Raw genomic sequence first — 16,987 nt, forward strand, 5'->3', positions numbered from 1 at the left:
AATTTGCCCCTTCCGCCACACCCATCCAATAAAATAAGTACCCTCCATCTATCGTTCGTCATCGATCTCGGTCCTCCTGTGGTGGCTGCGGACTCCGAGATGAGGAGCCAAGACTGTTCGCCAGTAGAGCGCGCCAGCTGCTTGCCTGCTGGCTTCTTCGTGGTCGCGTGGGCGATGCTTGCTCGACGTCGTTGCTGCCGAAGCTGCCCGCTATGGGTAGGGCGGATGACGAAGGCTCGTCTACGGTTTCTGCGGCTTCAACTTGGGCGTCGTCGTCGCTGTCGTCGTGGTAAGGCTCGTAGCGTGGGCCTGCTGGAGAGCCCCTCGCAAGAGAGCGCACGACGTCGCCTTTACAGATAGGACACGTTCGGCGTCGTTTAGTCAGCCAGGGCGTACTAGGGATTGTCAGTGGAGTTCGGAAAGAGAGATACGGACATACTTACATGCAATCCGCGTGGAATTCGTGACCACATGGTAGACTCATCACACGGCTGACACCATCGACGTACTCCTCAAGACAGACAACACACTCGACCTGCTTGCTCATGTGCTTCTTCCATTCGCTAGACTCGCTTGCATTTTTCTCGTGCTCTGGTGCTCGAGGCGGTATCGCTGGCATTTGTAAAGGACTCGAGTTTATTCGCACCAAGTCTCCTGGTTCTGGTATCCCAGTTGTAGTCCTCGATCTCGGACGCGGCCTACTAGGTGGCGAGCTTGAAAGGAGTGGAGTGTTGGCCGAGGAGCTACTTGGACTTGGAGTTCTGGGCGAAGCGCTACCAGATGGGAGTACTGTTTGGTAGGTTCTAACTGGCAGTCTTTCGACCACAGATTTTGGTGCCCTCCATCGACGGCGCCGTATTCGTGACCTGATCAAAAGGAGAGCGTAAACAATAGTCAAAGTGACCAATGGACTCACGACTAAAACCAACAGTGTATCTAGGAATGGACTCGCTCCACTTGTTGGCGTCAATGTGACCCATAATCCTTCATCTTCGCTATCACCGTCTTCGTATTCTTCGCCTGCTTCTTCCAGCTCTGCCTTTTCGCTCGGTAAGAACTCGACATTCTCCTCATCATCTCCAAAAATGGTTGTAAGTATGCCTTTCGACTTGCCATCAGCGAAGAGAGACTCTGTCTGAGGCTCATTCTCTTGCTGGGCTTGTTCTCCTCCCGTGTTCTTTGCTTTGTACTCCCCACTTCCCGGTGTGATGCTGCCGCCCCTAAGCGGTGGAAGGAAGTCCGGAATTTCTTGAAGAGCGCCACCAAGATGCTTCTTGCCAGACTTGCTTAGAACCGGAGATCTCTCGGTTGCCACATCTGAAATTCCATTAGGCTTCGATGGAAGCACCTTCTTGCCACCATCAGCATCCTTCACCCTCGGCTCTCCAACAAGGTCCGGATCACGCCAATCTTGAACGCCAATCACGAAATCATCACCAGAGTTTCCTTTGGAAGCCGGGTTTGGGTCTGGTACAGCGATATTATCCTCGATCTTCTGACTGGTATCCGTTGAAATCTTCTTGGTCTTTGGCTCGTCATCATCTTTCCATTCGTCAACAAGAACCCAGCCAAGTCGCCCACTACTTGGTGGACGACTGGCTTCTGACTTGGATCCTTTGCCGGGACCGAAGAACAGAGACTTGAGCCACCCTGGCTTGTCGACTGATTTCTCGGAAGTCTCCTCTTTCGTCTTTTGGGAAGGCTTCTTGTGTCCCGCCTTCGAAGCTATTCGAGTGACCCCAGTCGCTCTTGGAAAAGCAGTCGTAGGGGTAAAATTTGGCCTGGAATCCTGATAGCTTCCTCCTTTCTTCTTATCCGTATGCTGGACCTTCAGGGCTGGTTTCCCAGTCTCATCGATTACATCTTGGATGGATCTTCCCGGCCCAATCAGAGACGATAAAAGATGTGCTGTAGTCCTCGACGTGAAGATAGATGGTATCGTGACGTTTGATGTATCCCCTCGAGCATACATCTGAATCAACGGTCCGCCTGGCTGATTATCACCTACCATCAGAGCAATTGCCCCTCTCCTCTGTGCCCATTTGACCTTCTCCAGAAATCCACATCCACCTCGGCTCAGAAGCACAATCTTTCCCGCAATTTCAGCCCCTTCTTGTATTGATTGGATATCCGCGTGGTCCCCTTTCACCTCCGCAGAGTTCTTCGCATTCGGCTTTGAAACCGTCGACTCTGGTAAGGGGTGGTGGAGGTAGTCGTCGGTACCATCATCCGCAAGGGGCCTCGGCTCCCTATCTTTCGCACCAGAAATGCCTTCTTCCTGCTCGGTCCGGTCACCGAATGGGCCGTCCTCGTCGCTTGACCGTTTTTGCGGCTTTTGCTTCCCCGCAGTTGTCGCAGTCTTTCCGTCTGTCGATTTGCCAACTTCAGATGTCAACGCGCTCAACCTTAGATAGTCGTCTCCCCAGCCAGGCACATCACTGCAGCCTAGTTCTCCCTCAGCGGCAGCAGAAATCGCACCTTGCCGTGTGCCATCGTCTCCAAAGCCGCTCCCTATCCACACTTGTCCCTTGAGACCATCTGGCGGAAGCAGCGGGCCGAAGTTCGCAGGTCGTGCTAAGAAAGCAGTCGTGTTATCGTGCGTCAAAGTTATAATAGCATTCGGTGGAAATAGAGAAAAGGGCGTTCGGAATGAGAAGAAGGACTGTACGCCGGAAGTTTTCGCCACTGTAGGAAGGTTTGAAGGTATCTTAGACGGCGCGTGAGATGATCGAAGAGAAAGAAACGTCAAGAGCAGCGTGGTCATGAAGAAGGCCACGGCTATAACAACTCTCGGAGGTCGCATGTTGGAATAGAGTACGGATGTCGTGGGCACCTAATCAGCTCTGCGGCTGCACAACCAAGGGAAAGGTCGCATCCAACGTAGCAAAGGACCGGTCAAGTTTAGAATATCAATCTCGAATCGAGGCGGATCCGGGATCCGGCTGGTCTAGGAGAGGAGGGTCGTTATCGTTGTTGTTGCTGTTATATTTGTCGTCGTCGTCGCCGCCCCGCGCGCCACGCGGAAGCCGTAGCTTAGGGAAATTTGATATGATTGGGGAAGACCAGGATTCAGCGTTGACAGCGCAAACATCCGACTCCTCGGACTATTAAAATTTCCTGATGTCCTATATCATGACTTCGAGGAAAGGGTTTCTAGTCATGATTGCTTCGAGCCGCTCCCTCTAATTACGTTACAAAGCTAAGGGTGTGTTTGGCTCACAGTTGCAGGTCCGTGCAACTGAGCAGTTGAGTTGATCCTAAACAGGATCAACTCAACTTGACAGTAAAAGTTGCACGGACCAAGGCCTGTTTGGCTCGCAATTAGCAAATTGAGTAGCGGGACACCTAGCAAGGCGGGACAATAATGGTATACCACTTATCAAACAATAATTATTATTATAAAAAAGAAAAAAATCTTTATATGCTTAGAAAATTTTGCTTTACAAACGTGAATTAAAATTATAAAAATGCATTTATTTGTGATAATCTAATACATTAAAATGTAATGAAAAAATGGTCAAAAACTGTCTTAAATAATTCAAATTTATTTGTTTATTGCGAATATTTTAATAATTATAACCTTAATTTAAAAAAACGTTATATAGATCGAAAATAAATGATTTGACATATTATACTATTAAAAGTATAAATTATTAAATTAAAGTTAGTAGTGATGCACGTATTTTTTTGATAGATTTGAATAAAAGTTCGATTTTCGTATTCCTCGCTTATTCCAATATATACGCAGCAATTCTGATATATACGCATTATTAAAATCGAAAAGTATATATCAAAGGTATTATTTTTATTACTTTAATTCAATATAATGAAAGAATAATAACTTGTAATTAAAATTTCATCAATTGATTAATATCAAACTTAATATAGCGCATCTTTTTATACAAAGATAATTATTATATAATAGTTAGTTGATTTTTTATTTATTAAAAAAGAGCAGATTTTATTATCCCGCTTTGCTGGGTGTCCCGCCTTGGTAATGCCGACTTAATTCGTTATTACAATTATTAATTATTTATTAATGCAATAAACTCGATCGAGTATTTCGAAGTTTAGGTCTTGAATGTATCGAAATCCTTTTCGAGTAACTCTTAAGTTATTCTTGATTCGTAGTAAGTGGCTTATAAGAAGCTCTTTTATTTATCAAAAGCTTGTCCTAATCGTCCGCTGTATTGAAAGTCTGAGCGCCCTGTTATTCAAGAAGTCCTTCAATATTCCAACTCGACCAAGAAACACTGGTGCCCGAATTATCTAATACTTCTTTCTCTGTTTCATAGCAGATAGCCGTTAAATATAACTCATCATCTCTTAATACATCAGTTGGTATAACCATTTGCAACCTCCAATTTTCATGATGGACCCAGGAGAAGCGTAGCGCTTTCTTAGGGTTTTCCATCTTCAATGCGATGTATTCCAAGATGACTTCTTCGTCTCCGGTCCGTAACTTCTTTTCTTCAACCGCACTATAGTAACTCTTTTTGTAATATTGAACGTCTGGGATGTATATTTTTTGCGCCGCTGCAATCTTTCCACTATCCGCTTCGATAGCGCAAAGCCAATCCGATGGTCTAACCGGCCCGAAAGTAATTGCCTCCGCTAGTTGAAGTGTTAGCTCCGCGAAATAAGTAACGATCTATGAATATAGATCAACTTACCTACGTATAAGCCACTTCCTAGTATAGGAGGGAGCCAATAGCCCTGGTATGCTGCTTCGTAAGATGGTATATTGTCCTGATTAATAACTTCGGCTTCTTCCTAATAATTCGAGTTATCAATATAAGCTCTATGCTATTTACCTAGTCGGATGATTAAATCAAGTGAAACATACTCTGCTAACTGTTCGATAGCCGATGATTTCTCTTCCTTCTACAGGAGGAAATGCTTGAGCTCTTTTAGAGAGAAAGCTCAAGGCCAGCAAGATTGCGCAAATGGACTTCAAATGTGGCATCGTATAATGTATTGATAAATATCCGGAGTAGTTTTAAGACTTGCAGAAGAAGAGAATGATGAATTGAACATAAGGTAGGTGCAGGAAGATATATATCTCTCTTTGATTGATTCTATCCATTATCATATTCATTTTACTAATAATAGTGACCGTAATCAAAAATTTCTACGTCGGCCATAAATAGTCGTGCGGCTAATATTAGTCAGGATTCAGTGGACCGATTGTGAACCTGCTCCACAAATTGGTGCACTGATTACCTATTAATTTTGTCCTTTTATTCTTGTATCGAAGATCATCTTAGAAATGAAGTTGAATTCACGCTTAGCTGGCTATTTATTATATTGCAATCCTTTTTTTCTGGTTTGAAAAGATCATGCTTATAACAGAGGCAACACAGGTTATGCAAAAGCAAAGGAATAATACTGGACAACAGGTCTTGGGGTGTGATTTTTGTACGAGGTGTCAAGGAAATAGATGCCGGGGTTGAGGACTGTACTGTACCTACTCTGTCCACGTGCTGCTTCGTGACCATAAACAGCTGTTTATATCAGCTGAAAATCTCATCTCCAGTCTTGAAGATCAAAGTTGGAGGTGAAAGTTGAAGTTCACAATCATCATGGGAATGCCTCGTGTGGGAATAGGGCCGGTGCTAAAATTGGTCAGGAGCTTGATCCAACATCCATCTTCCTTTGTTCTTGAACCCCTCATATATATATATATATATGTGTGTGTGTGTATATATATGGTGTATACTACCACATCTCCTGCAAGCCTGCAAGGCTGGCACAAGGCCTTCATACATACATACCCATATCAACATGCAAATACTCCATCTGGAAGACCATTTTCGGCATCTCCCACTTTCCTGCAACTATTTGGCATTGAACTGATATCTAGCTATCAGTGGCCAGATCACAGCTCAGACCCCAAAGCTGTCTGCTCTTGCATCTGTGGGCATACCACCTGAGATAGCGTCCACTTCCCAGCATATGAACTGGAAGGTTGTCATTCGATTCAGCCCATGTTTTTACAGGATTTACGGAGTATCGCCCAGTCCATGCTCACCGCACCTACCTAGATTTGAAGGGCCAACCAACATCCCTTCTCCTGTCACCCTTCTCGGTTGAAGGTTCGTCATCGGTTGACTGAAAAGCTGGCCGGTGGGCTCGTAGAAGACTGAATGTCAAGGCTGGAAAGGCTTTCTCGGTGTTATCTTCCTCGCATCAGACAGCCTCGATCTTCAAAGACATATCTAGCTTCGGTAGTATTTCCAATGACATGAGGCTACAGCTAGACCACACAAGTATTCTTATCTGGAATTCACGCCGATCTAGATCAATTCAGTAAGCATGCAGTTTACACGTAAACCCGATGTCTACCTTGTATTCTATATAGTGGTTAATCTTTGTCCAAAGAAAATCAGCGGACACCAAATTCACACGTGTTATCCGGGTGCAGCAGAGCCTAGAGTAGCCACACATACTTGGCTACTTCAATGGCCTCTGCTGGGTGCAGGATTCTGGACATCCATCTGAGCTATGCTGCAAAATCTGTACCCACATCCAAGAGTCTTTCTGTGGAAAATTTACCAAGCCTATTCGACCCATGTTGACTGACTGTCGCCACAGTGGCGAACTGACGAGCACAGCTAGCGAACAGAGAGATCAACATTTAAGCGAGCACGGAACCCAGCCACCGATGCGCCTATCTCAGAGCTACTCCGCATTCTAACTTCTTATCTACGCAGGCGCTTTGTTCGGCTGCGATGCTCTCTCAAAGCGGATCTCTTCGTCGGTGCCCATTTCAACGCTCCGATCAGGGACCTGTCTAGACTTCGACGGAGTGCTTACTAGCTCCCGTGTGAAGCTATATTCGGCAATTCTCCAGCCATAAAGCCACAGTCCGTCATGGTTTGTCTTCTACCTTTGCCTAGAGTGTAGCTCTGAACAATGACGCTCAAGGGCCGAGGGCATGTATCTAGAGAGCTGCCTCTACCTTAAAGCCAAAGTATCTTGTTTTCCTGGTCGCAGAGATTTTGTATTGTATTTCCTTTCCAGAAATTCCATCTCAGCTTTTTAATCTCTTCATATTTCCCTGCATATTCTCTTCCGGGCTTGACTCCCCTTCCACTATGAATATCAACGAGCCTCAGCAGGGAACTGGCATCGTACTACCATTCTTCAACAAGCGTGAGAGATCATCTGTTGGGGGACCTGTGAAAAGTAGGACGAGCTCCCTAAAATCAAATCGTCTCCCATTCATCGGCTGGATACCAGGTACCGTATGCCATCCCCCTTCCCCTGCAGAAGCATCTCAGTAGCTAATCCTAACCGTCAGGCTCGAAACCATCTTGTCGCTACCATAGCAGAATTCACTGGCACGACGATGTTTCTCATGTTCGCCTTCGCAGGGACTCAAGTAGCGCTCCTCGCTCATCCCGCGCAGCCAAATGTCATTGGAGCCGTCAGCGATGTCAACCAGCTCCTCTACATCTCGCTGTGTTTTGGATTCTCTCTTGCCGTCAATGCTTGGGTATTCTTCCGCATCAGTGGAGGACTGTTCAACCCAGCTGTAAGCCACCACCTATCCCAAGAAGCTCTCGAATCCGCTGATTATGTGAACGAAGGTGACGCTCGGAATGTGTCTCGTCGGAGCTCTGCCGTATATACGCGGAGCATGTCTTACCTTCGCCCAGATCCTAGGCGGCATCACCGCAGCTGCGATCGTCTCTGCACTGCTCCCAGGTCCGCTCACGGTCCGTACCGGTCTGGGTGGGGGCACAAGCGTCGTGCAAGGGCTATTCATCGAGATGTTCTTGACAGCTCTACTCGTCTTCACCATTTTCATGTTAGCAGCGGAGAAACACAAGGGAACGTTCATTGCCCCCATCGGCATCGGACTCGCTCTCTTCATTGCCGAGCTGATGGGTAAGCATCCTCCCTATCTCTCTTTCTCTCTCTCTCTCTCTGTTATCGAAACCATCACATAACAATGCTAATCAAGTATACAGGCGTCTACTACACAGGCGGCTCCGTAAACCCCGCCCGCTCCTTCGGACCCTCAGTCGTGAGCCGTGAATTCCACTCCTACCACTGGATCTACTGGGTCGGCCCCATCCTCGGCTCCATCGTCGCCTCAGGCTTCTACCTCCTGATGAAGATGCTCGAGTACGAGACCGCCAACCCCGGACAGGATAGCGCCGTGCCCGAGGGCGAGCGCTTCAACCCAGACCTCGAGCGCGGCAGCACCGCCCGGGTTTCCTTCGCGCCCGGGGACTACGCCATCGCCACCAAACCTGCTGCTGCTGCGGCGGCGGCGGCGGCGGCGGACGGCCGGCACGGCGCCCCGAAGGAATACGGGACTGCCAGCCGACCGTTCAGCGATAGTCCCGCGCCGCCGCACCCCAACGACCAGTATTGCGGGCTGGCGGACGACAGTACGCACGGTCACGAGGTTTTCAAGCCGCTGCATGCTAGCGCGTCGGATATGACGCTGACGTCGTCGATCTCGAACCCGGGCTCGCCGACGAGGATCATGATGCCGCCCGGGCAGCCGGCGCACAAGTCGGCGATCAAGCCTGGGAGTAGAGGCCAGGGGGGAACGGCGCATGAGAGTTCCATGAGGTCGAATACGTATCAGAACCGCATCATGGCGGCTGGGAACCATGACAGCGAGGAGTTTGGTGAGAAGGATTGAGTCCAGGTCAGGTAAGGTCAGGTAAGGCCAGGTAAGGTAAGGTAACAGGGTGGTTGGTTGCGGACGAATTCAACGAATCTCATTTGCAATGATTTGCTATCCGAACACAGCCACGCAGCGGTTAGAGTATAGCGTTGGTACGTTTACTACTGGTGTGTGACGCAGCGTAACGAAGTTAAGGAAGGTACCGCTATCCATAACATAACATAGCACAGTCAAAACCTCACACCTACATACCTAGGTAGGTACACTCCTGTATTTCCAATTCTCAAAACAACACTTCTTTCTCCAAAAATACTTCCTCACAGCCCAGTATACTCACCTACCTACCCATCATCCTAAATCCCCCCTGCATAAAACAAAGGAAAGTGAGTCGACGCAGCTAGCCAGCAATACTCGATCCAGGTGTGGCCACTACCGCACACATACATCAGTGCCCAATTCTCAATTCACCATCTCCAGAGTCCGAATTTCCAGGCTAGAACGCTAATTGGTAAGCTGTGTAATCTATTGATGTGATGTACATCAAGACCAAGGATCGAGAGAAGAGGGAGATGTGGGAGAAGTGGGTTGGAGGGGAGCGCGACGCTTGAACTCTCTCGTCTCTCGTGAAGAGTTACCTTCCTACATACATACATACATACATACATACATACATACATACATACCTATTTGGAAAAGAGAATGCTGAGCAACAAAGGACCAGAGTCAGAAACTTAAAGCAGCAGCAAGAGGATATTCTGTCGTATTGTGGTTCGTATCGCGTAAATTCCGTATCATTGGCATTGATACCGCTATCCATCCTCCTGTTCATTTCGCCAGATTCCCCCCCCCCCCCCAAAAACCCCCATCCATGTGTAAACCATTTAGACCTTCCCAACCCCCCACCCCTTGCTAAGCGTCAGCCCGGTATTCAGATACACGATCGTCACAAATAAAACCGCAGCCGCAAGCCTGAAAATCCCCAGGTCGCTCAACCACACCGCGCCCTCTCTCCTCTTCAACACATCTAGCCCGCTAGTCTCCTTTCCCTGTCTCACACCTTCATCTCTCACCAGGCTCTCCTTGCCTGCCCACGGGATCCCCTCGCCTCTTTCACTCAAGATCATTTCCGTAGTGATCTTAGCACCCGCAAGCACGATCGGGACACCAGTACCCGGATGCGTGCTCGCGCCGACGAAGTACACGCCCTCGATCTTAGGGTGTTTGATCTTCGGTCTGAAAGCCAGGACATTGAAGAAGCTGTGCGAGAGGCCTAGGATACAGCCTTTGTCTAGGTTGAAGCGCTCTTCCCAGCTCGTAGGGGTATTGAGCTCCTCGTGCACGATCAATGGGGCGAGGGGCGCACAGTTGGTGCGTTGCTCGATAGTGCCGATGATGGTTTGGCGGGCGGACGAGACGATGGCGTCCCAGTCATGTTCCGGGAGGAGACCTGGGCCGGAATCGGCTTGAGAGGTGGATGTAGCGGAGTTGAGCAGGTGGCCAACGGGGACGAGGACCACTAAGGCGTCTTTGCCTTCAGGTGCTGCTGTTGGATCGATGCGTGAGGGCACGTTGACGTAAAAGGACGGGTCATCTGGGATACCCTGCCTGGCGAATATGGAGTCGAAGGACTCGCGATACTCGTCTGCAAGGAAGATGTTGTGCGTGTTGAGCTCAGGGACGGTTTGGGAGAGGGCCCAGTAGAAGGAGATGGAGCTGCATGAGCCGTCTCGCTTTTGTAGGCTCTTAGCGTAGGATTTGGAGCTGGATGTTGTGTGTGGGAAGAGGTTGTTATAGGCGTATACCAGATCCGCATTTACAACGACCAAGTCAGCCTCTACCCTTTCTCCGCTCTCGAGCTCGACGCCTGTCGTTCGTTTCCCATCCTCAGTTGTAAGAACACATCTTACAGGAGTATTCAGGCGCATTTGGACCCCTAACCTCCCACAAATCCCCACCAGTGCCTGCACCACCGCATGAAAGCCTCCGACTGGATACCAGATCCCCTCTGCCAGCTCCGTATACTGCAGCAAGCTATAGGTGCCCGGCGCATCAAACGGGCTCATCCCCATATACATGCTCCCAAAAGTGAACACCCTCCTGAGTCTCTCACTCCAAAAGTACTTTGCGGCCCTGGAATAGATACTCTCAAACGGATGCAACTGCACCAGATGCCTCAAGAAACTCGGCCGCAACAGATTAAACACACTCGTAAAGTTCTTATGCAGCACCTCCCGCACGCTAATCTCATAATGCCTATGCGCCTCCCCTAGCCACTGCAGGTAGCGCTCGAAGCCCGCCTTGCCCTCCCACTTCTCAATCTCGCGCTTCATAACCGCCATGTCGCTGCTGAGCTCAAAGTTCGCGCCGTCACCGAACCACATGCGGTAGTTGGGCTCGCATTTCAGCAGCGCGACACCTTCGGCTTCGAGCGAGGTCGAGAGATCGTGGAAGGTCTCTGCGAAGAGCTTGGGGAGCAGGAGGAGGGAGGGCCCTTGGTCGAAGCGGTACCCGTCATGGGTGATCAGGGAACAACGGCCGCCGGTAAAGCTGTTCTTCTCGAGCACGGTAACGGAGTAGCCGGCTTTGGCGAGGCGGGCTGCTGTTGCTATACCGCCAACTCCTGCGCCTGTTATATATCTGTGTGTTAGAAGGGTGTTGGTTGAAGCTTGGATCCGAAAAGAGGAGGGAGGGGTCAGGTCCGCGGGGGAGCTTTGCTTACCGACGACGATGGCCGTTTTCTTTCTGTCGGACGAAGCCATTGAAGGTTGAGAGATAGTTTTAGAAGCTGCAGCAGTACGAGGACTGGCAGATGGGCAAGATAAGTCTCGTTTACATGTTGGCGGATAGTTAGAATTCCGGGTCTAGTGCATTTGTTATCAAGGGACGAATCATGACGTCGGGACATGGAGTATCCAGCCATTTGGTGCAGGGCTCACAACATGGTCTGAGGTCTCAGCCGATGGTCTACCTACTCCCAAGAGACAGCTCCGGTCACGATAGTCAATTATGAGACGAAATTTTTCGGCCTCTCAGTAGTACCTATGGGCTTCTCATTACCCACCATTCAAAGCGCTCCAAGCTACCCTTAGTCTCCGAAGTTTCGGGACCGTAGCTTTCCCTTCTTTTGCTCGATATTCCTTCTCAGACAGCACTCTACCGATTTCCATGTAACTCTCCACCGCTACCCTCATGGGAGCCCGCGCATCAACCGGGAGCTGAGATATGGCACCAATTGCTTCTCGATAAACGCTAAATGCCTTCTCCAGTAGTCTCCCTCTCAGTGCCTCTATTTCCGGGCGATCCGGTGTTTTCACAATATCCTCCGGGCTAAGCCCATCTGCTCTGAGCCAAGATGTTGGGAGGTAGACTCTCCCCATGGCTGCATCTGTTGCAATATCGCGAGAAATATTGATATACTGCAATGCGATTCCCATCCTACTTCCAGCACGCACTAAGTGGTCTTGCTGAGCCGGCGTAGTTTTGTTGTAGCTATGGAAGAAGACCAGCTCGAGACATAGCTCTGCCACGGTTCCAGCGACTCGTGCTGCGTAGACATCCAAATCCCGCTCTTCCTCGATGGGGAACTTCCGATCTGCTTTGGAAGAGTCCTTTTCGGGGAACTTGAGATCAGTCTTGAACCCTTCCAGCAAATCATAGAGGGGTCCAAAAGAGAGGAGATGAGTCGAAAGGAGGCGCAAAGTCCGTTGTGCAGGTTCCGGGAAGTTTTCCGTGATGTACGAGTGGAGACTTGGTTGTTTTTGGACGATTTTGGCCTCCTTGGAAACATAGGCTCTATCCAGATAGTGAGTGAGTTTCACGATCCACTGTCGTGCTTCAACTTCCGAGCTCGCATTATCCACTAGATCATCGGAAACTCGACAGAAAGAATAGCTGTACTGCATCAGCTTAGCACGATTATGTGATATCCAGGCACTCACAGGATGATGAGATCAATCCGAAGCCGCCCCGAAAATGCGGAGCTGGCGAGATAGAAACTTCTACTCTTCTTCTTGAGTCTTTCCACAGCCTGCTGGATCCCAATGACCCTTTCCATGTCATATTCCGTCTCGTTGGTGAGGAGAGCCTTGACAAGCATGAATGGCGAAGGCAGCTCCGGCACTGTGGGAAACAGCCTCGGGAAAGTTAATAGAATCGCCAAAGCATGGTCGAAAGCCACCATCCCAAATACAATCAGGGTGTTGGTAGCCAAGAAGAAGACAGCCTCTTCAATTTCCAGGCCATCCCAAAGGTGTACGCCAAGCTTAGTCCCAGATTCAATGGTCCAGGTCCCTCTCTTCAAGGCCAGAGTATCTACTATCCAAAGGTAGAAGGTGGGAATCGCAATTGGCGCAAGTGTGCTGGTGTATGGCAGATCGAGTAGGAATCGGGACGAAAGCGACCAGAGGAGGAGCACAAATGGTCCTGCCCATACTAAGATCAATCCCAAGTATGTTCCTCCATTTCCTCTCCAGACCAAAGCTCCCCCAGCCACAATTAAGATCGCAATCGCTAAATGTCCCAGATTCCATGAAACGTTAGACCCGGTTTTTTTCCGGGGGCCCAGGTAGCTCGGATGGAAGACGAACTTGCTGAGTAGCAGATACAAGAGCGAGGTATTGTAAGTCTGAATTATAAAGAAGAACACTTCCTCAGCCGGGATTGAGTACAGGGTTGGTCCAACGATAACGTGCGGTGGGTAGGTCCAAACTTTGCGCCGGATAAGATATGAGTCCCATGGGATTGTTGAGACGACAGCGATGGAGACCAGGAAGGCAACCTTGTACAGGTCTATGCGGTGGAGGAAGGGCCAGTAAACGAAAGTCAGGGCGATGCCAGGAGGGATGGTGTACTTGAGATGCCTGGGAGAGGTATCAGCTCAAGTGTCCCTGGTCCAGTAGCAACAGCAACAGCGACAGGAATTGAGAGCATCAATCGACCTAATTGACTCAACTCACACGAGGGCATATTCGAAGCCCATGGCTGTACGGACGTCGCCTTCGCTGCCCGCTACTACAGATATTCACAAGACCCTTGAGGCATCACAGAGGAGTGAAAGGAAAAGAACGAGTGGGGAGACAGAGCCAGAGACGACGATGTCGATGTCGATGTCGATGTCGATCGTGGTACGGGTGAAGGTTCGGGAGATTCAGCGCTGAGCGCTGCTGAAGCTTTCCTTTCCTTTCTCAGTCCGGTTCGGATGTGGGGATAGATGGATGACACGGCACTCGGCGTCGGCGAGGCTGCATCCGAGATCCAGGAGGAGAAGATGAAGCCAACCAATCATGATCAGGGGGAGAGAAGGCTGAGAAATGGCCACAGACTGGACTTACGGTAGGTACCGGTACGACACTGCTTTGCTCTGCCTCTGCTTTCCGTACTGCGGGGGAGACGAAACCCTGGCTGCCCTGGCTGCCCTGGCTGCCCTGGCTGCCCTGCTACTGTACTCTGCCCCCGGTCGATGATGACATTTAGTAGTATTTGCCGATCCGGATAAAAGCTTGGCCGGATGAAGCATTGGCTCCGTGTGTACCGTACGGATACGCGTGACCAAAATGTACAAGGGCAAGCTGCTGCAGATTCACCCTCTCATTGGCCAATGTGTGTCATGCCTTTCGTCATACTCTACTGTACGGAGTATAGCTGGTACAGGTACAGGTAACCGGTACAGCAGGTGCGGAACGGAGAAGAGAGATGGATTGAATCGAGAAGCACATTTCTGGAGAGCTACCCATACCACCAGCGCGCCAAGGGTGCAAGCAGGACATCCCGGTCCGCCACCCATTCGAGATGTCGTCGTGCAATTCTGGCTTGCTTCCCGCTCTCTCCGTGCATTGTTACTTTGGTATGCATATACAGCCAGACACTTAACCTCCTCTTCCTCTCTTTTTCCCTCCTCCTCCTCCTCCTCCTCCTCCTCCGTCTCCTCATCACACCCATGACTGTCGTCAAGGAGAAGCAGATCAGGTCGGCGAGACCTCATCCTTATCTCCACGGCAACTTCGCCCCCATTCACCGAGTCCTGCCCCTCACTCCATGTTCGTATACCGGCTCCATCCCGGACGAGCTCGCGGGTGGAGAGTATGTTCGAAATGGAGGAAATCCGGTGACAAACGAAGACCTGGGGAGAGATGCACACTGGTTCGACGGAGATGGGATGTTGAGTGGGGTTGCGTTTCAGAGAGGAGCAGATGGATCGATACGCCCAGCTTTCGTCAACCAGTACATTCTTACGGATGCCTACCTTTCGACCGTCTCTTCGCCGTCTCTTCGGCTTCCCATTTTACCAAGCATAGCAACACTTGTCAATCCAGCTTCTACCTTGCTGCGAATCATCCTCCGCATTTTCAGAACTCTGTCCCTGGTCTTCATTTCCCATCTCCCAGGCTCAGAGCAAGCAATAAATAAAATCAGCGTTGCGAATACCGGCATTCTGTACCACGACGGCAGAGCGCTGGCGACTTGCGAGAGCGGACCACCCATCAGAGTTTCACTGCCTGGTTTGGAGACTGTCGGGTGGTTTGATGGGGGGAAGGCAGAAGGAGAGCCGGCTACGGAGAATGTACCAGGAGACGTCTTTGGAGGGAACGGCCTCTTGAGCTTCATGAAGGAATGGACAACCGCACACCCTCGAGTCGATCCTCTAACGAATGAACTCATCCTGTTTCATTCGACATTTTTCGCCCCTTTTGTCTTTTACTCGATTATACCCAGCTCACAAAACTCCAGCCGGTTTGCACAACCTTCTCGGCTTGTCAATGCGGCAGTGCCTGGCATCAAATCTGCGAAGATGATGCACGACTTTGGGGTTTCATTTGCGCATACCGTGATCATGGACCTACCGCTCTCTCTCGATCCTAGGAATCTTGCAAGAAACGAGCCTGTGGTATCTTACGATCCTTCTGGGCTTTCGAGATTTGGAGTGTTCCCAAGACGGCATCCAGAATCTGTACGCTGGTTCGAGACCAATCCCTGTTGCATATTTCACACTGCGAACACGTGGGATGAGTCTGCCTTCAATCCTCTGACCAAGGAGATCGAGACCATAGCTGTCAATATGCTCGCGTGCCGGCTCACAAGCGCCTCCCTGGTCTTCAGTGCAGGAGATGTCGCGGCACCTATTCCGAAGCCAATTACTTCTCCTAGATATGCAGTAGAAGAGGAGCAGTGTCGACTATATTATTATCGTTTTTTGCTTTCTGGCTGTGAGAATATCATCACGCATCAATTCGCTCTGACTGCGATGCCATTCGAATTTCCGTCATTGCGAGATGACATGTCGATGTCCTCAACGCGCTACATTTATGGGTGTTCAGTCTCGGACAGCACATTTGGAGCAGCTCTCGGCCGTGCTGTGAAAATCGACTCTCTCGTCAAAGTTGACGCTACTGCCTTGATCAAGCAAGCAGAGCAAGATCCGCCTAATGCAATCACAGGCTGTGTTGACATGAGAAGCGTTGCCGAGATCTTGGCTTCTGATGACCCGGAAGACCCCATCAAAATCTTCAAGCTACCACCAGGATTCTACGCCCAGGAGTCCCGTTTCGTACCTCGCCAGAATGGGATATCGGAAGACGATGGCTGGATTCTGTCGTACGTCTTCGACGAGAGCCAGCTTGACGAAGCTGGGAACGCTGGACCAGGTGCCAAGAGTGAGCTCTGGATTGTTGATGCTAGGGAGATGAAGGAAGTCGTGTGCAAAGTGCAACTGCCGCAGCGCGTACCCTACGGCTTGCATGGGAATTGGTTCAGTGAGCCAGAAATCCTCAGCCAGCGGCCGGTGGAAACTATCCGTCATCTCCCAATACCGAAGGGCAAGGCCCTTGCCGCGGTGAATCGTGAAGCACATATGGTCATGGATGCGTGGATGGGAGTCCGGAAGTGGATGTTAAATATTTTGGGATGAATACCAGTCACTTGGGAGCTGTATATTTGTGGGGGGCTAGCACATATGGACGGTGTTCTGCATTTCAATGGCGTTGGGAACAAAACATACCCACCTGCATCGGTCTGCACATGGTCGGGATGGTTACGGGAGGCCGACCTGTCGAGTACATATAATGTTTAATAAAGAGAATTGTTATGACTGCTCCTGTTGGTGTTTGATACTCGGAGTTTATCGTTTCTCTTGTCACTATATCTGATCACGGCAAAGGGAAACTGAATATCGAGAACGGCTCTCTATATTTGGTAGGGACGCTTTGGGCTGAGCTTGCCAAGCGTTTTCTCTGATCTGGCCAGCTGCTTTGCTGGTCCAAATTAATCTATTCGCTTTGAATAAGCTAGCTCTGAGAGAGAACAAGTAGAAAGTCAAGGCCAAGCTACGCCATCAGCTACGCACCT

General features: G+C 49.8%; 6 protein-coding genes across 6 annotated transcripts; 2 read left to right on the forward strand and 4 right to left on the reverse strand.

The window, feature by feature from the left end:
* Positions 1-58: 58 nt before the first annotated feature.
* L3040_006071 (uncharacterized protein) lies at positions 59-2,803 on the reverse strand (the record flags this gene model as incomplete). The annotated part of the gene is made up of 2 exons (XM_007288490.2): positions 59-395; positions 444-2,803. The coding sequence occupies 2 exons, from the start codon at positions 2,801-2,803 to the stop codon at positions 59-61; spliced, it is 2,697 nt and encodes an 898-aa protein (XP_007288552.1).
* Positions 2,804-4,210: 1,407 nt separating this feature from the next.
* L3040_006072 (uncharacterized protein) lies at positions 4,211-4,966 on the reverse strand (the record flags this gene model as incomplete). Its single annotated transcript, XM_007288489.2, has 3 exons — positions 4,211-4,614; positions 4,674-4,773; positions 4,847-4,966. 3 exons carry the CDS (start codon positions 4,964-4,966, stop codon positions 4,211-4,213), a joined length of 624 nt encoding a protein of 207 aa, XP_007288551.2.
* A 2,131-nt stretch (positions 4,967-7,097) lies between these two features.
* L3040_006073 (uncharacterized protein) lies at positions 7,098-8,662 on the forward strand (the record flags this gene model as incomplete). Its single annotated transcript, XM_007288488.2, has 4 exons — positions 7,098-7,247; positions 7,304-7,537; positions 7,593-7,893; positions 7,977-8,662. 4 exons carry the CDS (start codon positions 7,098-7,100, stop codon positions 8,660-8,662), a joined length of 1,371 nt encoding a protein of 456 aa, XP_007288550.2.
* An 866-nt stretch (positions 8,663-9,528) lies between these two features.
* L3040_006074 (uncharacterized protein) lies at positions 9,529-11,406 on the reverse strand (the record flags this gene model as incomplete). The annotated part of the gene is made up of 2 exons (XM_007288487.2): positions 9,529-11,273; positions 11,367-11,406. 2 exons carry the CDS (start codon positions 11,404-11,406, stop codon positions 9,529-9,531), a joined length of 1,785 nt encoding a protein of 594 aa, XP_007288549.2.
* Positions 11,407-11,700: 294 nt separating this feature from the next.
* On the reverse strand, positions 11,701-13,625 carry L3040_006075 (uncharacterized protein; the record flags this gene model as incomplete). Its single annotated transcript, XM_007288486.2, has 3 exons — positions 11,701-12,538; positions 12,586-13,506; positions 13,603-13,625. The coding sequence occupies 3 exons, from the start codon at positions 13,623-13,625 to the stop codon at positions 11,701-11,703; spliced, it is 1,782 nt and encodes a 593-aa protein (XP_007288548.2).
* A 957-nt stretch (positions 13,626-14,582) lies between these two features.
* Positions 14,583-16,550, forward strand: L3040_006076 (uncharacterized protein; the record flags this gene model as incomplete). The annotated part of the gene is made up of 1 exon (XM_007288485.2): positions 14,583-16,550. The coding sequence occupies one exon, from the start codon at positions 14,583-14,585 to the stop codon at positions 16,548-16,550; it is 1,968 nt and encodes a 655-aa protein (XP_007288547.2).
* Positions 16,551-16,987: the final 437 nt, after the last annotated feature.

The sequence above is a fragment of the Drepanopeziza brunnea genome (genome assembly GCF_022702325.1).
Source record: "Drepanopeziza brunnea f. sp. 'multigermtubi' strain 214-2 chromosome Unknown ctg10, whole genome shotgun sequence".
NCBI classification, from domain to species: Eukaryota; Fungi; Ascomycota; class Leotiomycetes; order Helotiales; family Drepanopezizaceae; genus Drepanopeziza; species Drepanopeziza brunnea.